The sequence below is a fragment of the Gopherus flavomarginatus genome, chromosome 3 (assembly GCF_025201925.1).
Source record: "Gopherus flavomarginatus isolate rGopFla2 chromosome 3, rGopFla2.mat.asm, whole genome shotgun sequence".
NCBI classification, from domain to species: domain Eukaryota; kingdom Metazoa; phylum Chordata; order Testudines; family Testudinidae; genus Gopherus; species Gopherus flavomarginatus.
This window is the reverse complement of record NC_066619.1, coordinates 35,994,611-36,021,913: the sequence shown is the minus strand read 5'-3', so window position 1 is coordinate 36,021,913 and position 27,303 is coordinate 35,994,611. Positions and strand designations below refer to the sequence as shown.

Sequence of the window (27,303 nt, the reverse complement as noted above, 5' to 3'; positions counted from 1 at the left end):
AGTAATATACTACTGACTACCTCATCAAGATGGCAATAGTAATTGTGAAATGCTCAAGGAGATTTAGAAAAACTACAAAAATAGAAAACTCAGTAATAATGTGGGATGTCAACTATCCCCATATTGACTGGATACATCATCTCTGGATAGCATGAAAAAATAAAGTTTCCAGACACCATTAATGCTTCTTGTAGTAGTTAGTCTTGAAACTCACAAGGGGAGAGGAAATTCTTGGTTTAGTCCCAAGTGGAACACAGGATCTTGTCCAGGAGGTGAATATAGCTGAACCACTCGGTAATATATATAATTAAATTTAACATCCCTATGGGAGGAAAAATACCAAAGAAGCCCATCACAGTAGCATTTAGCTTCAGAAAGTGGACCTACACAAAAATGAGGAAGCTAGTTACATGGAAATTAAAAGGAACAGTCACAAGAATGAAATGCCTGCAAATTGCATGGGAACTTTTCAATAACACCATTATAGAATCTCAAATTAAATGTACACCCCAAATTAAAAATAATAGGTAAGACGACCAAAAAATGCCACCATGGCTAAACAGAGTGAAAGAGGCAATTAAAGATGAAAATTTGAAGTAAAATCCTGCTGAAGAAAATAGAAAGGAACAAACTGGCAAATCAAGTGTAAAAGTATAATTATGCTGTCCAAAAAGAATTTGGAGAGCAATTAGCAAATGACTCATAAACTAACAGCAAAAAAAATTTTAAGTACATCAGAAGCAGGAAGCCTGCCAATCAGTGGAGCCACTAAACATTCGAGATGCTAAAGGAGCACTCAGGAAAGACCAGGCCACTGAGAAGAAGATAAATTACCATAAATCTTGCACAGGTATTCACAGCAGATCATGTAGGGGAGATTCCCCACCGGAGTCATTTTTAAGAAACAAATCTGAAGAACTGTTTGTAACAGAATACACCCCTATATTCACACCAGACACCTTATTGTAATAATCTTTGTGCAAAGCATGCTTTTCAAGATATCATTTCAAAACTCATAATTTGCTGGTCAGTATTGTTCCAGTAAATGTGTGGCAACATTGTATGTGAAGTTATAAAATTCCCCTGCATGGTGTTATTAACACATGTTCCAAATGTCACAGCCCTGCACAGATGGAAGTTGGCAAACAGATCTGTCGTAAACAAAGGAATGGGTGCTCTAAATTTGCATTTAAGCAGTAAACAGAGTCATCAAGCAAGAAGTGAAGATAAAGAAAGTTCAAACAGGTGAAAAAACCAGCAGAGAATTTCCATCCACATCCTCTCTTTGGCTCCTGTGTCTCAAGTGGAAACGTTTTTTAAGAGGGGTGCCTGAAACTGTACAAAGGAGGGACAAACACACCAAGGCATCCCTCTTTCTCTCTCCCCCCTTACCTATCGCACTCACTGCATCTGAAGAGACAAAGGAAGCAGGAAGAGGGGTACAGAACAAAACCATTTGTGATCATTGTATTACAGCTAGCTGAGCCATGCATCCTGCCCCTAGAGGTTGCCATATATTTCATATCTCATTATAGGAGGGGTTGGTATCACAGTGTATTATTAAGGTTGCCTGATACTTCCTATTATTATATCCTGTTTCGATTGCTTATAACTTTGCCAAACTAACTAATTTAAGATGCACAGACAATCTTAATTCTGACAATTCCTAACTTTTTAGTGCTTGACTTTGCAACCTCAATAATGTCCTTTTAACATAGCTGATATTATAAACACACACACACACACACACACACACACACACACACCCCTTCATTAGAATGACCAGCTCTATGAATATGAAAATAACAAGCAGATAGGGTGGTCGTCTGGCACTTTAAGAAGTGCTCATTATCTAGTTCATTCAGTGAAATAGTCAAATTTTGTTCCAAATGTGTGTCATTTTCCTCTATACTACACACTATTAACCAGCTCTCCTCTCAAACACCCTGTTTGTTAGGGAAGTTGCAGAAAGCAAATTTCCTTTGCTTTTCAGTGGTGTTTGTGCTCCATGGTACAGAACAACACTAATATGACTAAAATGCAAAGCTTCCAAAACTGCTTTCATATGTAGGTGATCTTTTATTCCTTTTTACTTCTGCACCCCAACAAAGAAACTCATCTCTTCCATGCTTTCTGCTGTTTTTCTCTAATGCCATATGTTAACCTACATGTATGCATTTAGGTAGGTTGCATCATCTATTTACTTCTTTTGTTACACAAGTGTCCAAATCAAAGATTTTAAATACTGGTTGCATAGTGATATATGTGATAGGTTACTGTTCAGCTATATATATATATATATATATATATATACACATACATTCTGTATCCCTTTCATAGAGTGTTCTGGCTTCTGAAGACATTTGTATATTTCTTGCATGCAACTCAAAGCCAAAAAGAGACAAAAAATCCTTTTAAACATGATCTTGTTGCCTGTCTTGTGATTACTTTAAAATCTTTGCAAAGTGATGCATAACAATTTGCATGTGAACTGCCAATTTAGCCACTAAAGACTCCATATTTTGCCAAATTAGCAGTGTTATTTCCTGTTCTAAGGATAAAGGAAAATTGGAATCTCAAATACTATTTTGCAGTGACGACAAATACCAACTCTTTAAATTGGGGGCAATATATGAACATTAAGGTTTATTAAATTTGTCTCTGAATAGGGAATATGTGGCTGTACGCATCTTCCCTGTAAATTAAATACTGTTAGTTCACATTTGTTTAGTCTAAAATTCTCCAAAAAAGCTGCATCCTGACTGGCGGACAATGAGAAGCTCTGTCATGGCTTTTCAATACAGATGCCCTCTTCTTCCCTAAGCAACAGGGAAAGAATTATCTAATTAATGTGGTTTGGTCTGTGAGTTTATAATGAGATTAAGCAAATACTGATATTATATTTATTGTCTGCTTTCTAACTGTAAATTGAGATCAGCTACAATATTTGTGATTACTTCATTTGTTGCTCTATGCTACTCCACAAGTACCATTTCCAATTAACTGGGAGACAGCTGAATACAATTAGATATTTAATCGAAATTCTAGTGTTTTAAATGTACTTTTTCTATTCAATTACTCTTGAAAAGATAGCAGTTTTTCCTTTTCTTTGGAAAGATTTCTTAAAATAAGACACAAGTTAGTAATACAGAAGTGTTTCATCCTACCTGCTTTATAGATTCTGCAAAGCACAGTAAATATCCAAAGCAAACAGTAGAACATTTTCTTTACAATAACTGGGAGCAGGGAACACTGTAATAAAACAGACATAAAAAGTTATCTATTTCAATTGATAGGACACCTCCTCCACCTCTCTCAGTGCTGTACACCAATACAATAATCCAAACATAAAATAAATACAAAGGTAAACTAACATTTATTTTTAAGTCTTTTTTCCAGTTGACTGTATTTCCCAAAGGAGGAAGTCAAATTAATAATGTTTTGCCTTATTGGAATCCCTAAAGTTATGCCTACTAATTTAGAAACTTCCTCACATCATCTTACCAACAAACCTCACCTCTGTTCAGAGAATCATACTTTAACAGGAAGGATGTGGTACATGTGTCCCAATATATGTATTAATAAGCATTATGAAATCAGTTACTCTATTGGGTGTTATAGATCAACACTCCAGTGTAGTTACTGTATAGTAATAAGCTTAGGATAGGCACTTTTTAGGAAAATATAACTCAAAATAAAATCTCTTAGAAGGATTTTCTTTTCTTTCTATAAAGGGGTTAGCTCCATCTATTAAGGTCTTAATTCAGCAAAGCACGTTACCATGTGCTAAACATTAAGCATAACCCCCAAAATCCCACCAAAGTCAGTGGAGCCATTCATCTTCATAAGTGCTTTGTTGAAACACAACTCAGATGAGTTACTGATGGACAGTAAAAGTTCAAGTGTAACATCCTGATAACAATGTTGTTATTTCCATGTTATTTATTTATGCATACACCCAAGTTATCCTGGATTTTAAGGGGCATATGTTATTTCCACTCTCTCCCATGTCACTAATGGACAATTTTTTGCCTTGACTATTTCCTGTCTACTAAATCCTCTCATTTTTTTATTATTCATTCATTAGCATTTTCATCACTGATGGAGCCAGTCAGAATCAGGGCCCTGTTCTGGTAGGGGTCATACAAATGCATATGAAGACATAGGGAGTTCACAATCCAAGGGCTTGCAACTATGCCCATGTGAATACAGGTCACTGTGGATCAATTCAATTTTAGATGCATATCTACAGAATTTAGTGACAGATCTCTGTAGCAAAGAAGAGTTGAGTTGATTTACTGAAAGGCTTGGTACATTCTAAGTAAGAAGCCTTAAGACGCCTCTCTTCACTGGTTTTATGCAGTTTTGGGACAGAATACCGGGAGGAAGATGTCTTGGTTCATATGGATGGTGGAGACCACCTTTGGCAGGAAGGCCAGGTAAGGCCTCAACTAAACCTTATCTTTATAGAAGACTGCGTACAGAAGTGCTGACATCAAAGCTTTAATTTCAGAGACCATTCTCGCTGACATCACCCCTACCTGGAATGCAACCTTCCATGACAGGCGGGACTAGGAGCAGGAACCCAGCAGCTCAAAGGGTGGCTCCAGTGACCAAGTTAAAATCCCACTGCAGGACAGGAGCCTGTACCTGCGGGAAGAGTCTCTCAAGCTCTCAAGAAACTGACCATCATGTCATGGGAAAACACTGTATGTCCTTGGATCGGCGGATGAAAAGTGGAGATGGCTGTGAGATGCACTCTAATGGAAGAATGTGCTGGGCCCCGATTCCTCAAATGGAGCAGGTAGTCAAGGACAACCTGTATGGAAAAACACAAGGGAGAGATGCCACCGTCGGACACCCAGCGGAAAAACCTCAGCCATTTGGCCAGGTAAGTCAGTCTAGTTGAGGGCTTCCTACTCCCCAGGAGGACCTGTTGGACTCCTTCTGAACAGGTCTGCACCTCCAGGCCGAGAGGTGGAGGGACTTGAGGTTGAGGTGTAAGAGCCGATCGTGGTCCTGTGATAGCAGGTCTAGTTGGTTGGGCAGGGGCTGCTGACAGGTTCCTGAGCGTGCAGAACCAATGCTGGCGAGACCATGCTGGGGTGATCACAATAACATATGCCTTGTCTCTACTGATCTTTGTCAGGGCCCTGCTGATGAGCGGAAATCGGAGGGAATGCATACATTAGGCTCCCTGACCATGTAAGGAGGAAGGCATCAGAGATAGAGCCTTTGCTCAGACCTTGCCAAGAATAAAACCAGTGGCATTTCCTGTTCTATCTGGTAGCGAACAGTTCCACTTGGGAAGTTCCCCACCTTTGGAACTTCATGCAGGCTACCTCTGGATGGAGCGACCACTCATAGTGAAAGAAGTCCCTGCTGAGCTGGTCTGCCAGCATATTCTTGACATAGGGGAGGTGCCAAGCTTCCAGGTGGATTTTTTGGCTGATGCAGAAATCCCATAGATGGGATGCCTGCTGACAGAGAGCTGACGAGCACGGTCCCCCTTGCATGTTGATGTAGAACATCAATTCTGTGTTGTCTGTCAGGACTCATGCCACCTTGCCCGACAGGTGGGGCAGGAAGACTCCGCACACCAGCCAGACTGCTTGGAGCTCTTTGATATTTATGTGCAACTGTGCCTCCTCTGGGTACCACATCCCAAGTCTGGAGGACACTGAGATGCGCACCACAGCTGAGGTCCAAGGTGTCCGACACCAACTCGATAAAGGAAGGCTGTCGAACGGAACCATCTTCAGGACTGTCCTGTGGTCGGTCCACCATCGCAGTGAGGGAAGTATCACCTGGGAATGTTAACTATCTTCTCCAGGGGGTCTCGGGACTGGGAATAGATCATCCTCAGCCATTGTTGCAGGGGCCGCATCCAGAGTCCGGAATGGCAGACCATGTAAGTGCACGCTGCCATGAGACCCAGCAGGTGCAGGCAGACCCTGGCTGTAGTCAGAGGAACAGAGACTTCCATGATGAGGTTCGTTAACATGTGGAACCTTTCCAGTGGCAGGAACATTCTGGCACAGCTCGAGTAGAGAACTGCTCCGATTAACTCTATCCTCTGCACCAGCACTAATATCAACTTTTTGTTGTTTACCAGTAGGCCCGGAGAGCAGCACGTGGCTTGAAGCACTATGACATCCCTTTGGACTTGAGATCTGGAGCTGCCTTTGATGAGCCAGTCATCAAGGTACGGGTAGATCTGGATACCCCAACACCTGAGGTAAGCAGCCACCACCCACATGCACTTGGAAAACACTCTTGATGCTGTCACCAGGCTGAATAAGAGGACCGCAAACTGGTAGCGGTGGCGTTCCACCGCAAACCGGAGGAAACATCTGTGCCCTTGAAAGATGGCTATGTGGAAGTATGCATCCTTCAAGTCAACGGTGGCATACCAGTCTCTCAGATCCAGGGAGGGGATTGTGACGTTGCATGCTATATGATTTTTGAAATTAGTTTGAATATAATGTAACTGAAATATGGTTCATGCAAAAGGTCTCTTGTAAGGTATCATTACAAAGCTTATAATCTATGGAGTGTGGTCATCCTGTTTGTATAAATGGAGGAGGTATAGCTCAGTTGTTTGAGCACTGGCCTGCTAAACCCAGGGTTGTGAGTTCAATCCTTGAGGGGGCCATTTAGGGAACTGGGGTAAAAATCTGTCTGGGAATTGGTCCTGCTTTGATCAGGGGGTTGGACTAGATGACCTCCTGAGGTCCCTCCCAACCCTGATATTCTATGATCAATCCTGTATCAAACTAGAAATATAACTCTGAGGGCCTATTGTAATTATGCAAAGTGTGGGTCATTAATGGTGGTTTGGAATCTTGATGACTCCCATTAACCAGGACAATTGTCTTTAGATGGCTCTGTTTTATTGGTAAGTCTTCCTTTATACATGTGTGCTGGCAAGCAAGTAATGAAGTCTTACAGTGACATGTGATCATGTCACCTGAACTGGAATCCATCTTTAACCTGGTGCTTTTCCATTGAGAAGGAGGGTTGGGAACCCAGAGGGACAAAGGATTCCCACCTTATGCAAAAGATATATAAATTGGTGGAAGAGAACAGAGAGGGCAGCCATCATGAGAAATCCCCTAGCTACCACCTGAGCTGGAACAAGGGCTGTACTAGGGGAAAGGACTGTGCCTAGACTAGGAAGGCATCCAGTCTGTGAAATAATCTTATTGAAATATCTCTGAGGGTGAGATTTTATCTGTATTTAGTTTTATTATTGTATTAAGCTTAGATTTGCATGTTTTATTTTATTTTACTTGGTAATTCACTTTGTTCTGTCTGTTACTACTTGGAACCACTTAAAACCAACTTCCTATATTTAATAATCACTTTTTACTTATTAATTAACCCAGAGTATGTATTAATACCTGGGGAGGCAAACAGCTGTGCATCTCTCTCTATCAGTGTTATAGAGGGCAAACAATCTATGAGTTTACCCTGTATAAACTTTATACAAGGTAAAACAGATTTCTTTGGGGTTTAGACCCCATTGGGAGTGGGGCATCTTAGGGTAAGTCTACACTACGGGATTATCCCAATTTTCCATAAACTGGTTTTTTAAAACAGATTGTAAGAAGTCAAGTGCAAGCGGTCACACTAAGCACATTAATTAGGCAGTGTGCGTCCATGTACCGAGGCTAGCATCAATTTCTGGAGCATTGCACTGTGGGTAGCTATCCCATAGCTCCCGCAGTCTCCTCCACCCATTGGAATTCTGGGTTGAGATCTCAATGCATGATGGGACAAAAACAGTGTCACGGGGGATTCTCAGTAAATGTCATCACTCATTCCTTCCTCCGTGAAAGCAACGGTAGACAATCATTTCACGCCCTTTTTCCCTGGATTGCCCTGGCAGATGCCATAGCACGGCAACCATGGAGCCTCTTTTGTCTTTTGCCACTATCACCATAGGTGTACTGGATGCTGCTGACAGATGCGGTACTGCAATGCTACACAGCAGCATTCATTTGCCTTTCCAAGGTATCAGAGATGGTTATCATCCCTATTGCACCATCTGCCATTGTAAATTGGCGATGAGATGATGGTTATCAGTCATTTTGCACTGTTTGCATTTTGAAATTGGTGATGACGGTTATCAATCCTTTTGTATCGTCGGCTGCTGTCATGGGTGCTCCTGGCTGGTCTCGCTGAGGTCGGCCGGGGGCGCATGGACAAAAATGGGAATGACTTCCCGGGTCATTCTCTTCTTTATGTTTTGTCTAAAAATAGAGTCAGTCCTGCCTAGAATATGGGGCAAGTGTACTAGGGAACCAGAGAGCACAGCTGCTCTGGGTCAGAGCCCCAGAAATCCCGCAGAAATGATGAGCTGCATGCCATCTCTAGGGGGTGACCCTGCAACAACCCCTCCCATTGCTTCCCTCCTCCCCCAACCCTTCTGGGCTACTGTGGCAACGTTCCCCCATTTGTGTGATGAAGTAATAAAGAATGCAGGAATAAGAAACACTGAGTTTTTAGTGAGATAAAATGAGGGGGAGGCAGCCTCCAGCTGCTATGATAGTCCAGGCAGGACATTAAAGGGTGGGCGGGAGAGGAGCGCAGCCTCCAGCTGCTACGATAGTCCAGGGAATACAGAATTTTCTTTAAACATGAAAGAGGGGGGGCTGATGGAGCTCAGCCTCCAGCTGCTATGATGAGGACGGTTACCAAGCCTTCTGCACCATTTGCCGGGAATGACCGTGAGTCATTCCCATTTTTATCCAGGCGCCCCCGGCCGACCTCACTGAGGCCAGCCAGGAGCACTCACAGGCTGATGATGACGATGGATACCAGTCATTTTGCACCGTCTGCCACCGGGAAGGGGATGCTGGTGTTCAGCACTGCAGCACTCCGTCTACCAGCAGCATGCAGTAGACATTGGGTGACATTGAAAAAAGGCGAGAAACGATTTTTTTCCTTTTCTTATGGAGTGGGGGAAGGATGTAAATTGAATACATACACCCTGAAACACCCGGGAAAATGTTTTTGACCCTTCAGGCACTGGGAGCTCAGACAAGAATGCAAATGCTTTTTGAAGACTGCAGAGACTGTGGGATAGCTGGAGTCCTCAGTCCCCCCTCTCTCCCTCCATGAGCGTCCATTTGATTCTTTGGCTTTCCGTTACACTTGTCATGCAGCACTGTGCTGAGTCCCTGCTGTGGCCTCTGTCTATCATAGCCTGGAAATTTTTTCAAATGCTTTGTCATTTCGTCTTCTGTAACGGAGCTCAGATAGAATAGATTTGTCTCCTCATACGGCGATCAGATCCAGTATCTCCTGTATAGTCCATGCTGGAGCTCTTTTTGGATTTGGGACTGCATCGCCACCCGTGCTGATCAAAGGTCCAGGCTGGGCAAACAGGAAATGAAATTCAAAAGTTTGCAGGGCTTTTCCTGTCTACCTGGCCAGTGCATCCAAATTCAGATTGCTTTCCAGAGCACTGTGGGATACCGCCCGGAGGCCAATACCATCGAATTGCGGCCACACTAACCCTAATCCATCATGGCAATACCGATTTCAGTGCTACTCCCCTCGTTGAGAAGGAGTACAGAAATCGGTTTAAAGAGCCCTTTATATCGATATAAAGGGTTTCATTGTGTGGACGGGTGCAGGGTTAAATCGGTTTAACGCTGCTAACTTCGGTTTAAACGCGTAGTGTAGACCAGGCCTGAGTGTTAAAGACAGGAACACTTCTGTAAGTTGCTTTCAGTTAACTCTGCAGCTTTGGGGCACGTGGTTCAGACCCTGGGTTTATGTTGGAGCAGATTGGTGTGTCTGGCTCAACAATACAGGTGCTGGAGTCCTAAGCTGCAGAGGGCAGGAAAGCAGGAGCAGATGTAGTTTTGGCACATCAATAGGCAGTTCCCAAGGGTGTTTCTATGATCCAACCCGTCACAGGGATGATAGAGGCCAGGGAGACCAGGCGGAACTTTAGCTTCGTTAGGTACTTGTTGAGGTCTCACAAGTTGAGGATGGGCTGTAGACTGCCCTTGGCCTTTGGGATTAGGAAGTACGGGGAATAGAACCCCTTGTTCTTGTACTTGAGAGGAACTTCTTCCGCTGCACCCAGCTATAGCAAACTCTTTACCTCCTGTGCAAGGAGACTCTCTTGAGAGAAGTCCCTAAAGCAGGATGGGGAAGGTCAGTGGGAAGAGGGGGTAGAAAGGAACTGGAAGGCATAACCTGCTCCACTCTGCTGAGGACCCATCGGTCTGAGGTTATAATGGTCCAAGCAGGGAGGAAAAGGGAAAGGCAGTTGGAGAACAGTGGGACAGATGGATCCAGGGAATAGTCTGTTAGGTCGCCCTCAGGCATACTCTTACAATGACCGTTTGTCCCCTTGCTTGGTACGGGTCAAACCCGACTGGGAAGAGGATGGGGGCGGGTGACTTGGACAGCACTTGTAGCCCTTGGCTCGTTTGTGGGGCTGGCCCTGAAGAGGCAGTCTGGCCCTAAAGCTGCTGCGGTTTGAACTGCTTACGCAGTGGGGCTGGGACTAAAAGACCCAGAGTTTTCAGGGTAGTGCGGGAGTCCTTGAAGGCCATGCAACTTGCTGTCAATCTGCTTCACCAATAGGGCTCAGCTGTTAAAAGGCAAGTCCTGCATAGACTGCTGAGCCTCAGAAGACAACTCAGAGAGGAGCAACCAGGAGGCTCACTGCATGGAGATAGCAAAGACATGGCGCTGCATGGAGGGCCACCCTGGCCGCAGTGGTGCCCTCATCAAGGATCACCCAGAACTCCTTCTTGGAAGCCTCAGGGAGCAACCCTTCAAACTTGGCCATTGCTTGCCACATATTAAAGTTATATCAGCCAAGGAGAGCCTGGTGGTTGGCCACTCTCAGCTGAAGGCTGGAAGATGAATAAATCTTATGTCCAGAGAGATCCAGACTCCTCGAGTCTTTATTTTTGGTAGGTGGCCACGGGCTGTCCTGGTCTCTCTTTATGGTTAACTGCCTCAGCCACAAGGGAATTGGGTGTAGGGTGGGAGTATAAATACTCATGGTTGGCACAAGGTACTTGCATTTGACCCTCTTGGATATAGAGGCCAGGGAAGAGGGGGTCTGCCACAGGGCATTAGTGATTTGGAAACCCCTTCATGAAGGGGTAGAACCACTCTGCCAGGAGCCAAGGAGCAAAGGACATCAAACAGAGTCTGAGGGCCAGAGTGAGTGCCGACTCCATTAGGAGTGCTTTCAGATGGATATCACACTCCTCCTTTGTCCTAGGTTTAAAGGATTTGCAGATACGGCACTTGTCGCTTATGTGCCCTTCACTTAAGCATAATATGCAGCGGGTGTGTGGATCTCTGACAGGCACAGGCCTTTTGCAGCAATAGCAGGGCTTAAAGCCTGGGGACCGAGGCATGTCCTGTTCCCCAGCTGAGTCCCGTTCAGGACTAATGAACAGTTGAGAACTACTCCTAAGGATAACTAAGAAACGACAAACTATATACAATTATATTACAGGTTTTCAAAGTTCACAAGAACAGACAATGAAACAACACTAGCCAAAGCAGCAGATGTTCAGGCACCGCCACTGGCGGCAAGAAGGAACTGAGGGTGGGGGAGCTGGTGGCGCCCCTTATACCACACCATGCGGGTGCCAATCCGGGGGACGCCAGAGTCAGTCCCTTACTGATTCTGCTGAGGAAAAACTTCCAGCACTGGTGTATGTGGCGAGCACACACACCTAATATAGAATGGACATGAGCAAGCATTCGAAGAAGAAACAGACACGATTGCTATCAAAAATGCCACATTAATGTTTAGAAAGTAATGTGGCATCTTCAGGAGTGGTTCAAACAGAGGACCCTACTAGCACTGAGAACCAGGCAAGATCCCATAAAATAACTTTATGCACTTCAGGAGGAGGATACTTTCACAAGAAAAAAAACACTGGATATCTGGGTAAGATGAAACTCTACTTGTCTGCTCCACTAAGGATGCTAAACAAAGCACCAACTTGACTTTTGAGAGTCTGAACTGCCAGGCCTAGCCTGAGTCCATATTGAAGAAATGTGAGAATCTGTGGCACCTATGTAGTAGTGGGGGGTAAGAGCTTTGTCCTAGTACCAAAGGGTAAGCCTTAACCTGGCCCTTGAATACACAGAAGATATAATAAATAGTAGATTTATTTCTGGAAGGTAAAATAGGGGTTATTACCTCTCTAAATAACCTTTTTGACTTAAGAGGCTCTGATTAAGCACTAGGCAGCTACATTCAGAGTGTCTGGATTCTGATGCGTGATTGGACTTTGTAATATCTACCATCTGTTTTCTGTCCAGAATGGAGATGATATTTGTACCATGTCAAGGATATCAAAAAACTAAGATCTCCTTAGCCAGAATGAGGCTACCAGAATTACCAGTGCTGCATCACTAATAGTCTTCAGTAGCATTATGGCAAGGAGAGGACAAGGGAGTGAAAGCATATAAGAGTCCCTTTTGATCATCTTTGTAACAAGGCACCTGTTGACTTCGCTTTATGATCCCATCAGCAAGAGCAGAACATTGAAATCTTGTCCATTCAGGTAGGCAAACAAACATCTGTTGCTAGAAGACCAAATTTCTTTGCCAGGAAATGGAACACCTCTGTGTAGTTCACATTCTGAATGATCCAACTTTTGCCTGATGAGCCAGAAGGCCATTAACATTCCATTTTCCCACAGAAGTGAAGGGAGTGAATTGACTGCATATTATTCTCTGTACAGTCAATAGGAAGTGAGCGTCTCTCTGCAGAACTGTAGACCTTATTCTCCTTTGTCTGTTATGTAACATGGCTGGGTGTTATCAGTCACGATCAGTGCATGCGGGGAATCAAAACACATGAGTAAAGCCTTGAGAACAAAGATTGCCCTGAGCTCTAGCCAAATTATGCTGTGCTTGCTCTACTGTTTGATCAGATCCCTTACACAGTTCTTGATCCTGTGTGAGTGCCCCATGCCTGCAGGCTTGCATCTCTGATCTTTGTCCTGACTGGTTTGCCTATTTGAAAGCCTGACTTTAATCTACTTGGACTCAATCACCATCTGAATGAGCTGAGAATCCTCCTGGCAAGAGATACCTTTGCTGAGGCATGAATAAGAGATAGGTGAGAGAGTTTGCATAAGGTATAAACAACAAGGAGTCCTTGTGGCACCTTAGAGACTACCAAATTTATTTGGGCATAAACTTCCATGGGCTAGAACCCACTTCATCAGATTCATGGAGTGGAAAATACAGGAGCAGGTACACATACATGAAAAGATGTGAGTTGCCTTACCAAGTGTGAGGTCAGTCTAATGAGACAAATAAATTAACAGCAGGATACCAAGGGAGGAAAAATACTTTTGAAGTGGTAATGAGAGTGGCCCATTTCAGATAGTTGACAAGAAGATGTGAGTAACGGTAGGGGGAAATTAGTATTGGGGAAATTAGGTTTAGGTTTTGTAATGACCCAACCACTCCCAGTCTTTATTCAGGCCTAATCTGATGGTGTTCAGTTTGCAAATTAATTCTAGTTCTGCAATTTCACGTTGGAGTCTGTCTTTGAACTTTTTTTGTTGAAGAACTGCCACTTTTAGCTCTGTTACTGAGTGATCAGGGAGACTGAAGTGTTCTACTGGTTTTTGAATGTTATGATTCCTGATGTCAGATTTGTGTCCATTTATTCTTTTGCGTAGAGACTGTCCAGCTTGGCCAATGTACATGGCAGAGGGGCATTGTGGCACATGATGGTATATATCACATTGGTAGATGTGCAGGTGAACAAGCACCATGATGGTGCGGCTGATGTGGTTAGATCCTATGATGGTATCCCTTGAATAGATACGTGGACAGAGTTGGCCCCGGGGTTTGTTGCAGGGTTTGGTTCCTGGGTTGTTTTTTTTGTTGTGTGGTGTGTAGTTGCTGGTTAGTATTTGATTCAGGTTGGGGGGCTGTCTGTAAGCGAGGCCTGGCCTGTCCCCTAGGGTGTGTGAGAGTGAGGGATCGTCCTTCAGGATAGGTTATAGATCCTTGATGCGATGGAGAGATTTTAGTTGGGGGCTGTAGGTGACAGCTAGTGACATTCTGTTACTTTCTTTGTTTGGCCTGTATTGTAGTAGGTGACGTCTGGGTACCCTTCTGGCTCTGTCAATCTGTTTCTTCACTTCAGTAGGTGGGTATTGTAGTTTTAAGAGTGCTTGATAAAGATCCTGTAGGTGTTTGTCTGTCTGAGGGATCAGAGCAAATGCGGTTGTATCTTAGAGCCTAGCTATAGACAATGGATCATGTGATGTGGTCTGGATGAAAGCTGGAGGCATGTAGGTAAGTATAGCAGTCAGTAGGTTTCTAGTATAGGGTGGTGTTTATGCAACCATCACTTATTAGCACTGTAGTGTCTAGGAAGCGGACCTCTTGTGTGGACTGGTCCAGGCTGAGGTTGATGGTGAGGTGGAAATTGTTGAAATCTTGGTGGAATTCCTCAAGGCCCTCCTTCCCATGGGTCCAGATGATGAAGATGTCATCAATGTAGCACAAAGTAGAGTAGGAGCATAAGAACTGAGGAAGCATGGTTCTAAGTCAGTCATAAAAATGCTGGCATACTATGGGTACCAACAGCAGTTCCCTGACTTGAAGGTATAAATTGTCTCCAAATCTGAAATAGTTATGAGTAAGAACAAAGTCACAAAGTTCAGCCACCAGGTTTGCTGGGATGCTATCGGGGATGCTATTCCTGATGGCTTGTAGTGCATCTTTGTATGGAATGTTTGTGTAGAGAGCTTCTACATCCATAGTGGCTAGGATGGTGTTTTCTGGAAAATCACCAAAGGACTGTAGTTTCCTCAGGAAGTCAGTGGTGTCTCAAAGATAGCTGGGAGTTCTGATAGCATAAGGCCTGAGAAGAGAATCTACATAGCCAGACAATATTTATATCTGCTCCTGTATTTTCTGCTCCATATACCTGATGAAGTGGGTTCTAACCCACAAAAGCCTATGCCCAAATATATGTGTTAGTCTCTAAGGTGCCACAAGGGCTCCTCATTGTTTTTTGCTGATACAGACTAATACGGCTACCACTCTGAAACATGTATAAGGCATGCAAAGGAATCCACATATTGCAGTATTTGGGATGGCAGACACTGCACTGAAATACAAACCAAAAAACATTGTTGATTGCTTTTACAGAAATAGTTAACAAATCTTAATGTTAGATGGAGGGGAAATATTTGCAAAAGCTGACAAAATCTATGTTTTTGTTGTCCTAGCTCAAAGTCTTACATTAGCACATACAGTACTGCTGCTTTAAAGAGAAATCTGCAAATGAGGAAGAGAAACAATGGGCTTGTAACCTTTTTTTTTTGCTTGTTAACATTCTCTGATTTTTAGTTTGTTTCTAAATAAGAAATTAAGGTAATCTGCCCTGGAACACACTACAATGACAGGAGAACCTCACAAGAGTCAAGAGAACTAAATTTGAGCAATTGCTTAAAATTCTTGGTTTGATTTTTTTAATACATATTTAACTTCAATTACTAACATTTTGGATACAGGATACTCTTTTGTAAAGAGTAAAGAGTTAGAGCTCAAAATAAACATACTTCAAAACCCTCAGAGGTCATTTAGCAAAAATAGGAAGTTTAGACATGACGTTGCTGATATTTCTAAGATAAAAAACAAGCAAAAAGAAAAAAAAAGTTAAGAACCTTTCAGGTTTTCATTTTGCATCATGAAGAGGCAAAAAACCCCGCATCCTTTTAGTTTTTAATAGACCCTTTGGATGTCAATTTTACAGGTTCTTTTTATAAAGGTGTTGGTATCCTGGTCAAATTCCCACTTGAGTAATTATCTAAATTCTTACAGAAATTTCAGCTAAATACCACTCTTTACTTCATGTTAAACTACTCTATAATGATAGTAGTGTTATCAAACAGTTGTGTTCTACATCAGAGGCTGTCTTTCAATAGTAAGTGGGGTGGTTCCTGTACCATGTGCTCAAATATTATGAAAATAACTTTTGATTCCTTCAATTAGTACTAAATAAATAGGTTTATAAACATTAGAAATGCTTACCTAGTTAAATGTAAACAATTTTCAAAATGCTCGTTACAATTATTGTGGCACTAATCTTGCAAACATTTATATACATGAGGGGATGACTCCTCAGTGTGATGTTAAGTATGTGTGTAACTGTTTTATACGAAAAAGCTTGATAAGCAGCCAGTATTCAACAATGAAGAGAAGTGTAGCTCTTTTCTAGTTTTTGCTCTTGCAAATTCTTAATCACTAACAGCACATACAAAAATGTGGGGAAAATTTTGTTCTCAATTTACTGCATTTGCTTTTCCAGTAAATTAAGACTTTTCAGCTAAATACGTACAACAGATTTTTGTATCAACTGGGTTAACCGTTTGAATTTCACAACCTTTGACTAAAAGAAATAAAGTTGAGTAACCAGATTTCCCCCTGATGTTTTAAGTCACTGAATAACTATATTTAGTGACAAAAAGGCATTTAAGAGCTACAATAAGATTAAGAGTTAATGACATGCCAGAATCAATTACCAAATTTATAGGAGAAGTTCAAAAATATGCAGGTATATAAAGGGGGTTCTGAGAGAGAGATTAAAAATAAAACAGAAGGAGCAACACCATGTGCAGGAGACAGTTTTTGTACCTACTGCTCCAGGGATAAAGTGTTAATTGAATTCCCTACCTCTGAAAAAGCCACCCCCAACTAATCAGAAAGTAATGACTAACGGCCAGCCCAAGGAACTTCAGATGCTCGGCTCTCCCTGTGCAGGATATAAACAATCCTCACTGAAGTTCTAGGAGTGGAAGAATTTGACCTCCCATACCTTGGAAACAGTTTCAGAAGCATGAATCAAAGGGTACGTCTACACTATGGGATTATTCTGATTTTACATAAACCGGTTTTGTAAAACAGATTGTATAAAGTCGAGTGCATGCAGCCACACTAAGCACGTTAATTCGGTGGTGTGCGTCCATGTACCGAGGCTAGCGTCGATTTCTAGAGCGTTGCACTGTGGGTAGCTATCCCATAGCTATCCCATAGTTCCCGCAGTCTCCCCTGCCCACTGGAATTCTGGGCTGAGATCCCAATGCATGATGGTGCAAAAACAGTGTTGCGGGTGATTCTGGGTAAATGTCATCACTCAATCCTTCCTCCGTGAAAGCAACAGCAGACAATCATTTCGCGCCCTTTTTCCCTGGATTGCCCTGGCAGACGCCATAGCATGGCAACCATGGAGCCTCTTTTGCCTTTTGTCATTGTCACCGTATGTGTACTGGATGCTGCTGACAGAGGCGGTACTGCAGTGCTACACAGCAGCATTCATTTGCCTTTCCAAGGTAGCAGAGATGGTTACCATCCCTATTGCACCATCTGCCATTGTAATTTGGCGATGAGATGAAGGTTATCAATCATTTTGTACCGTCTGCTGCTGTCATGGGTGCTCCTGGCTGGCCTCGCTGAGATCGGCCGGGGGCGCATGGACAAAAATGGGAATGACTCCCCGGGTCATTCCCTTCTTTATGTTTTGTCGAAAAATAGAGTCAGTCTTGCCGAGAATATGGGGCAAGTCTACTAGAGAGCCAGAGAGCACAGCAGCTCCAGGTCAAAGTCCCAGAGATCCCGCAGAAATGATGAGCTGCATGCCATTCTAGGGGGTGCCCCTGCAACAACCCCATCCGTTGCTTCCCTCCTCCCACACCCCTCCTGGGCTACCGTGGCAGTGTCCCTCCATTTGTGTGATGAAGTAATAAAGCATGCAGGAATAAGAAACACTGAGTTTTTAGTGAGATAAAATGAGGGGGAGGCAGTCTCCAGCTGCTATGATAGTCCAGGAAGCACAGAATCTTTTCTTTAGACACAAAAGGGGAGAAGGGACTGATGGAGCTCAGGCTCCAGCTGCTATGATGAGGATGGTTACCCAGCATTTTGCACCGCCTGCCAGGAATGACAGGGAGTCATTCCCATTTTTACCCAGGCGCCCCCGGCCGACCTCCCCCAGGCCAGCCAGAAGCACTCATGGGATGATGACGGTTTTCCACCATTTTGTACCGTCTGCCATCAGGAAAGGAAGGGGAGGGGATGCTGCTGTTCAGCGCCGCAGCACCACGTCTACCAGCAGTAGACATATGGTGACATTGAAAAATGGCAAGAAATGATTTTTTTTCCTTTTTCCTTCACGGGGGGGAGAGGTGGTAAATTGACGAGATATATCCTGAACCACCCAGGACAATGTTTTTGACCCTACAAGCACTGGGAGCTCAGACAAGAATGCAAATGTTTTTCGGAGACTGCAGAGACTGTGGGATGGCTGGAGTCCTCAGTCCCCCCTCTCTCCCTCCGTGAGCGTCCATTTGATTCTTTGGCTTTCCGTTACGCTTGTCACGCAGCACTGTGCTGAGTCCCTGCTGTGGCCTCTGTCTATCATAGCCTGGAGATTTTTTCAAATGCTTTGTCATTTCGTCTTCTGTAACGGAGCTCAGATAGAACAGATTTGTCTCCTCGTACAGCGATCAGATCCAGTATCTCCCGTACGGTCCACGCTGGAGCTTTTTGGATTTGGGACTGCATGGCCACCCGAGCTGATCAGAGCTCCACGCTGGGCAAACAGGAAATGAAATTCAAAAATTCGCAGGGCTTTTCCTGTCTACCTGGCCAGTGCATCCAAGTTCAGATTGCTTTCCAGAGTGGTCACAATGGTGCACTGTGGGATACCGCCCGGAGGCCAATACCGTCGATTTCTGGCAATGCTAACCCTAATCCATCATGGCAATACCGATTTCAGCGCTACTCCTCTCGTCGGGGAGGAATACAGAAACTGGTTTAAAGAGCCCTTTATATCGATATAAAGGGCCTCGTTGCGTGGACGGGTGCAGGGTTAAATAGGTTTAACACTGCTAAATTCGATACAAACGCGTAGTGTAGACCAGGCCAAAGAGGCGTATGGAGATTATGAATGTCGACAAAAGTTAGTTCAAGACTTTCAGCAAGCCCACGAAATGTGGTAGGTGGACGCTGACACCAAAGATGACAAACTAGTTCATGCAGAGGATGACCTCTCCTGGCAGCATATGCCCTTCTTCATCTGGGAATCAAATTACTCATTCTGCACAGGTCTTTGATAAAGTGTTGCAAAAAAAACAAAACACCACACACGCAGCCCCATGGCTGGTACCTGAACATGGGAACTGTCATACTGGATCAAACCCATAGTCCTAGTCAAGTACCCTCTCTCTAAGAATGGCCAGCACCAGTTGCTTCAGAAGAAGGTGCAAACAACTTTGTTAAAGACTGCCTTAAGCACTGAAGAATGAAGTTTAATATCCAATTAAAATCTATTTTATTATTACAGGCTGGGCTGCTAATACTATTATTAACGCAGCCTGACATTTCTCATTATAAAACTCTATTTTCAATTGGTTATACCTCTGCCAAACTAACTGTTTGGGCTGAAATTTTATATGCTAGTTATCTACCTCAGACTGAATTATTCTGGAAAATTTCAGCTAAAACAGTTTAGCGATTTCTGAGAACAAGGTTAGGGATATGTAATTGTTTTGCATGTTAGAAAATTCTTTAGGGATCTTCTTTGAACAGCTCTAGTGTCCCCATACTTTGGATCAGGGACTTGAAACTTTGCAGGGAAGTGGCCTTTGTATCAGCGATGTGCTTTGTGCTGCCCCTGTCAAAATTCTGCCCAACTGGCCTGTAGCGAGGAGTAGGGTTGACAACTTTCTACTTGCATAAAACTGAACACCCTTGCCCCGCCTTTCCCCCGAGGCCCTGCTCCATGCTCGCTCCATCCCCCCTCTCTCCATTGCTCATGCTCCCCACCCTCACTCACTCATTTTCACCAGGCTGGCTCAGACGGTTGGGGTGCAGGGAAAATCAGGAAACTAGTTGGGTGTTGAACAAGTATGAGAGTTGGTTTACCTCTTCCAATCTATGAATAAGAAAGAGGTGTAACAGGATGAGATCTACAATTTTTAAAATCTTTGAAGGACATGGTGACCAGAAATAATCAGTTCAATTCACTAGTTACAGATAATATTTCCTTCATTTAATAAATCTGTTAATTTTAAATGCAAAGCATATTTTGATAACTTCCTTTTTTTTTAATATAGGACATTTAAGATTATTTTTATTAGTTAAAACTATTTTTAAAAGCTTCTGTGCATTTTTAATTGAATTCCAATTTCCATCCAAATGTACTTTGACAAAATATCACAAATAAAATATTAAATCAGAGTGCATAAGAGATATGTCAGTCACTTTTTTCTAACATAAGAAATGTAAAAATTAAGAATCTGAATAATTATATATTTTAAACTATATGACTGCTTAAATAAATGTATACAGAATAACATAATGTACCCTGGTCATCAAGAAGTACCACCTAATTTAGTTTAAAGGCTATATTTAGTTGCAGATCAACATGTTTCAATGGATATAGCCACCAATGAGAATCAACCAATCTTTAGGAAGATAACTAAAAAGTACAAATGCAAAACAAGATTAAAATTATTTAAATTAAGATTTCCCATTTGATTTAAATCAATGATTTAACTCAATCCACTCTGCCTGACACTGATGATGCTGATCCTACAGAAGGCGAAGGTGCCAAGGCTACTACACTGAATCACAGAAATGTAGAAGTGGAAGGGACCTCAAGAGATTATCAAGTCCAGCCCACTGTGTTGAGGTAGGACCAAGTATACCTGGATCATCAAATAATTGTCCTGTTCTGTTCATTCCCTCTGAAGCATCTGGCCCTGGCCACTGTCAGAAGACAGGATATTAGGCTAGACACATCATTGGTCTGACTCAGTATGGCTGCCTTATGTATGTTGATCATTTTAGACCATCCCTGACAACTGTTTATCTAACCTGTTCTTAAAAACCCGCAATGATGGGGATTCCACAACCTTCCTTAGTAGCCTATTTGTCTTTAACTATCCTTACAGTTAGAAAGTTTTTCCTAATATCTAATCTAGGTCTCCCTTGCTGCAGATTAAACCCATTACTTTGTGTCCTACTTTCAGCTGATATGGAGAACAATTGATCGCTGTTCTCTTTATAACAACCCTTAACATATTTGAAGACTTAGTCTTCTCTTGGGCTTCTTTTCTCAAAATTAAACATGCCCAGTATTTTGGTTTTTTTTAAGCTTTTCCTCATAGGTCAGGTTTTCTACATAACATTGTTATGCTACTACAGAGTGTCATGAAACTCTTATCTTCATTGTTTCCTCTCCTTTATCTATGAGAAGGAACAATATTGCTGAAAAAGAGAGTCTTACGAATATGTCTACACTGCAATTTGACACCTGGGGCTGGCCTGTTTCAGCCAACTTGGGCTAAAGAACTGTTTAATTATGGTGCAGGCTTGGGCTGAAGGACCCTGCAAGATGGGAAGGTACCAGAGTTAGGCTACAGCCTGAGCCCAACAGCAGGGGAGCCTGAGCCAAGCAAACTGGCATGGGCCAGCTGTGGGTTTTCAATTGCAGCAAAGACTTAAGTGACATGCGGATTTTATGTCAGTGTTCAAGGGGTGCTTGATCTTGGAGCAAACCCCTTCTTATTCACTGGGTTGAACTGGGGGGAACCACATGTTCAAAGGACAGTGTAGAATGACTCTCAGCATTGGAGTCTGTGCCATAAGATAATTTAATTAAGTCCTTGCACATCATGCTTCCTTTGTGCATGAAACCCACCTGGCACTCAGTAGCTGGCTATAGATTGAAACGGAATCTAGTCATGAACTCTTCTAGGCAATCTGCCTCAGGAGACAACACCCACATAGCCAACTCTAAAAGGAAAGTTTAAGGATGTTTTACTAGGTTCTGCATGTGGTGTTTGTGAAAGCCTTATATACAAGCATCAACTCATTATGTGTTCCTCCGCTAGGCAAAGCAGCACCAAATATGTTTTTCTGCTCTAGACACTGTATCGTTATAGAAATGAGTTGTCTGGATGCTCCACAACAGCCAGAAGCAGCTCAGTGGAATCAAGAGCAAAACCACAATGCCCTAAACAGCAAACATCTGGCAAAAAGCCTACACTACATAAAAGTATAGCAATTAAACTTTTTAGAAAAACAGTGCTCAAAAAGAGACTGACAATTAGTCTGAATTTCAACTTTTACTGATATAGGCAGTGAAAAAACTGAATAGATGCTTGAGCTGCAACCTTCTTACATATCCTCTGGTCAGAACTGAAGATATAATCAGGCTGCTCAGCACCAATGGAGACTGCTATCTATTCTAGACTGTTCTGAACTCATGCAGGCATCACTTCCAGCAAAAATCAGTTACTCTTCCACACCGGACATCCTAGAGATTTAACAGAAACACCACTATTCATACGATAAGTCTAACTTATTGTAGCTGTACAATAGGGATTTCTCTTTAAGCGAGTGCATCCTCTCTCCCCCTCTAAAGATTAAAGGACGCTATAATGAAATAGGAAGTTACTAAGCAAAGTACAAGTAACACTTTTTCCTGTTTGGACCCAAAGATAGTTAAAAAAAAAAAAATAAAAGACAAAGAAGGAATGTCTGGGCCCCTGGGGAGCAGAGTGTATTTAGGAAACAAAATCCCACAGAGATTCTGTGTATTGGGGGTTTGGGCATTTAGGAAACTAGAATTTTCCTCCATATGTGATGCAAGTTCAGATTGCTTTCCAGAGTGGTCACAACGGTGCACTGTGGGATACCGCCCGGAGGCCAATACCGTCGATTTCTGGCAATGCTAACCCTAATCCATCATGGCAATACCGATTTCAGCGCTACTCCTCTCGTCGGGGAGGAATACAGAAACTGGTTTAAAGAGCCCTTTATATCGATATAAAGGGCCTCGTTGCTTGGACGGGTGCAGGGTTAAAACTTTCTAACTGTAAGGATAGTTAAAGACAAATAGGCTACTAAGGAAGGTTGTGGAATCCCCATCATTGCGGGTTTTTAAGAACAGGTTAGATAAACAGTTGTCAGGGATGGTCTAAAATGATCAACATACATAAGGCAGCCATACTGAGTCAGACCAATGATGTGTCTAGCCTAATATCCTGTCTTCTGACAGTGGCCAGGGCCAGATGCTTCCAGCCTTAGGAAACAAACACAATACAACTAGCATATATACATCATCTTTCATATAAATTACATCCCAAAGAGATTACAGAGTTAAATAACTGGAAGAGAGAAATCCAGAGTTCGTAGGAAAGATTTTCAGGTGAGATTTGGAGAAGTGACAAAGTGTCAGTGTGGTGACAAGACAAAGAGGTTCTTCCCCAGGACAGGAGCTAGTGCCAAACCTGGTGTGCCCACAATGTTACAGGAGCACGGTAGACTGGTACTGGACATAATGAAAGAGGGGGAAAGTAGCAGAGAAAGAACAGGGTAGGTGAAGCAAGTGTACAAGCACACTCCACAAATCACACTCAGACCTTATAAAGATCACAGTCCCCGTGCATTCCTCCAACCTACTCGACACACGCTGTCTCTAACTGAATCCCAGTCCCCCGTGCATCCCTCCAACCCACCCGAGACACGTCGCCTCTGAGTGGATCCCAGCCCCCCGTGCATCCCTCCAACCCACCCGAGACACGTCGCCTCTGAGTGGATCCCAGCCCCCTGTGCATCCCTCCAACCCACCCGAGACACGCCGCCTCTGACGGATCGCAACCCCCGGGGAACCCTCCAACCCACCCGAGACACGCCGCCTCTGACGGATCGCAATCCCCGGGGAACCCTCCAACCCACCCGCCGCTCACAAACCTGCCAAGCCCCGCAACAAGCACCAGCCTCGCCCCCGAGACGCGGCCCGGGCGCCTACCCGCCCTGCGCGGAGAGAGGCGCTTGGAGCCGCCGCGCGGGCTGAGGGGCGGGGCCACGCGCGCTCTCACCTGCTGATAGCGGCCAGGGAGCCGGCCCTGCGCGGGGCAGACAGCGCCCCTCAGCCACAGTTCCTCAGCTCGGCGCCCCCTGCGCGGCCCCCGGCTCCCGCCCCCTGGGGAGGGGCAGGACCCGCTGCCGGGAGAGAGACCCGAAGGGCCCAGCCCGATGCCGCCAGCTCAAGAGACACGAAGCAGCTGCGGACGCGGGTCTTTCCCCCAGGGCGCTTTTCTCCACGCGCAGGACCAGACGAGCTGTGAGTGCCGTGGCCCCGCGCCCTGAGACCCCAGCGGGGGGGCTTCCCTCCATACCTCCCCTTCCGAAAACGATCAGGAGAGGGGGTAGGGCCAGGTCCCTTCCCCCGGCCATAGGCTGGTATCCCAGCCAGGGATAGGGCCGGGGGGGGGGGCGCGCTAAGTACTTCCGAGGTAGTTAAGGCATCAACAGTGTAAACCAGAAACGATCAAAAACGATTCTAAGCTGAAATAGTTTTACAGTAAAACCCTTCATTGTATGAATAAGGAATCACACCAGACCCCGCACAAGTTGCAGAGTGCTTTCTTCCCTTTGCCGTACTACTCCGGAGATTTCAAATGCATTGAAACAATTAGAATGGGAAAGGATGTTAAGCTAGTCTTCCTCAGGAACACTTGGTGATTTCCCCACCACCACGCCCTGGGGAAAAATGATTCATACAACGAGGCGTGCATAGGAGTTATGCTGATAAAATTGAGGTTGTAGGGTACTTTTTAGAAGGCTTATGCCCTTGATCTAGGAAAAGGATCCCTCCTTCAGTATCACAAAACAATGAAAGGCATAATATGACTGAAGCAGACGTACAAAACAGGGGAGGAAAGGACTAGACTTGCAAGGATGTAGATATTCTTACCCCTTTTTAATCCAAGCGTTTAGCACAGCTTCAAGGCCCCGTGGATTGTTTCCATTAGGAGGAGAAATTGATAGAGTCCTGCTTATTTACCAGGATGGTTGAATTGTTCAATGAGACTGAGGATTCAGAAGGCTCTGTCTATACACCAGCACTAACGATAGCCTACTGAACCTTCAGAGTGATTGAACTACTCACCCCTCCCACCAGATTGTCAAGGGGTGTGGTTTTTGTCACTTCCAAGAATCTCACAACCTTCTTGAAACACTCTGGATTCAAAGTTTCTCCCTTGAGTTGTGTGTAATTCACCTAGTAGGAGGAACCCCAACTCTGATGAAATCCTTCACTAGAACCACTTATGCTTTTACAGCCTCTTGGTTTCTTAGGATATGGCTACACTATGGGATCATTCCGATTTTACAGAAACTGGTTTTTGGAAACAGACTGTATAAAGGTCGAGTACACATGACCAAACTAAGCACATTAATTCAGCGGTGTACATCCGTGGACCAAGGCTAGCATCAACTTACAGAGCATTGCACTGTGGGTAGCTATCCCATAGTTCCCGCAGTCTCCCCCGCCCATCAGAATGCTGGGTTGAGATCCCACTGCCTGATGGGGCCAAAAATTTGTCATGAGTGGTTATGGGTAAATGTCATCAGTCAATCCTCCCTCAATGAAAGCAACAGCAGACAATCATTTTGAGCCCTTTTCCCTGGATTCCCCAGGCAGATGCAATAGCACAGCAACCATGGAGCCCATTCAGCCTTTTTTCACTGTCACCATATGTCTATTGGATGTTGACAACAGATGATATATTAGCAACACATGATTGAGCCTCCCACTGGTCCTTGGGTGGGTTGGAGGGATGCACGGGTCATTCTCTTTTTTAAGCTTTGTCTAATGGAGATTCAGTCCTGCCTAGAATTTCAGGCAAGCCTACTAAAGAACCAGAGACGCAAACGGCCAATCTGAGTCAGAGCCTCAGGCATCCTACAGAAATGATGAGCCGCATGCCATTCTAGGGGGTGCCCCTGCAATAACCCCACCCATTGCTTCCCTCCACCACCACCCCAGGGCTACTGTGGCATTTATCCCATTTGTGGGATGAAGTAATAAAGAATGCATGAATAAGAAACTCACTTTATTGCCTCTCTAAGCAGAGATCAAAGGAGGGGAGGGGAGGGCAGCCTCCAGCTACCATGATATTCTAGGCAGGAATGAATCTCCATTAGATAGAAGAAAAGGAGCTGGAGTCATTTCCATTTTTGCCCAGGCACCCCCGGCTGATCTCACCGAGACCAGCCAGAAGCACTCACAGGACAACGATGACGGATACCAGTCCTACTGTAGTGTCTGCCGTCCACCAGGGAAGGGGATGCTGCAGTGTAGTGCTGCAGTGTAGTGCTGCAGCACTGCATCTGCCAGCAGCATCCAGTAAATATATGGTGACATTGAAAAACGGCAAGAAACAATTTTTTTCCCTTTGCATTCATGGGGGGGATGAGGGGGGGGACAGGCTGACAACATATACCCTGAACCACCTGCAACAATATTTTTGACCCTTCAGGCTTTGGGAGCTCAGCCAAGAATTCAAATGGTCTTCGGAGAGTGCAGGAACTGTGAGATAGCTACAGTCATCAGTCGTCCCTCCCTCCATAAGCGTCCATTTGATGCTTTGGCTTTCTGGTATGCTTGTCTCAGCTTCTTAAGTTTCACGCAGCACTGTGTTGAATCCCTGCTGCAGCCTCTGTCTATCGTAGCCTTGGAAATTTTGTCAAATGTTTTGACATTTCGTCTATTGGAATGGAGTTCTAATAGAACAGATTCATCTCCCCATACAGAGATCAGCTTCAGTACCTCCCGTATGATCCATGCTGGAGCTCTTTTTTGATTCTGGGACTGCATGTCCCCTATGCTTATCAGCTCTCCATGCCCGGCCAACAGGAAATTAAATTGAAAAGTTCACAGGGCTTTTCCTGTCCACGCATCCGAGTTCAGATTGCTGTCCAAAGTCACAATGGTGCACTGTGGAATAGCTCCCGGAGGCCAATACCGTCAAATTGCGACCACACTAACCCTAATTCGAAATGGCAATACTGATTTCAGCACTACTCCCCTCATCGGGAAGGAGTACAGATATCGATATTAAGAGCCCTTTATATCGATATAAAGGGCTTTGTTGTGTGGACGGGTGCAGGGTTAATTCGGTTTAACGCTGCTAAATTCGAGATAAACTCATAGTGTAGACCAGGCCTAAGCCGGCAAACTTCAGTTGCTTTTGTGAAGTCATTAGGAACTAGCAAATATTCATTGTCATCCTCAGTCTCGCAGACAGAAGCCCAAGCACATAAGTAGCAATGCACTGCACCAGTGCACCCAACATATGGCTGCATTTGGGCTCTTCCTGTCTTACGGGAATCCTTCTTTGAAATTCCAGCATCACATTGGTGCAGGGAATTAATCTCTACATCCTGACAGCATTTTCTCAGTAGAAATCCTCCCTT

General features: G+C 44.1%; 1 protein-coding gene across 4 annotated transcripts in view; it reads right to left on the bottom strand.

The window, feature by feature from the left end:
* Window positions 1–23,977, bottom strand: part of IL31RA (interleukin 31 receptor A) — an 88,130-nt gene extending 64,153 nt beyond the window's left edge. Inside the window, exons 1-3 of one of the 4 annotated variants that reach the window (XM_050946910.1) lie at window positions 23,922–23,977; window positions 19,868–19,966; window positions 3,168–3,252 (exon numbers count right to left, since the gene is read on the bottom strand). In XM_050946910.1, coding sequence (XP_050802867.1) covers window positions 3,168–3,222 — 55 coding nt within the window. In that variant the 5' untranslated portion in view covers window positions 3,223–3,252; window positions 19,868–19,966; window positions 23,922–23,977. Of the gene's footprint in view, window positions 1–3,167; window positions 3,253–19,867; window positions 19,967–23,778; window positions 23,855–23,921 lie in introns of those variants that run through there. The other 3 variants (XM_050946911.1, XM_050946912.1, XM_050946913.1) reach the window with 3 other exon arrangements.
* Between the last annotated feature and the right edge of the window lie 3,326 nt (window positions 23,978–27,303).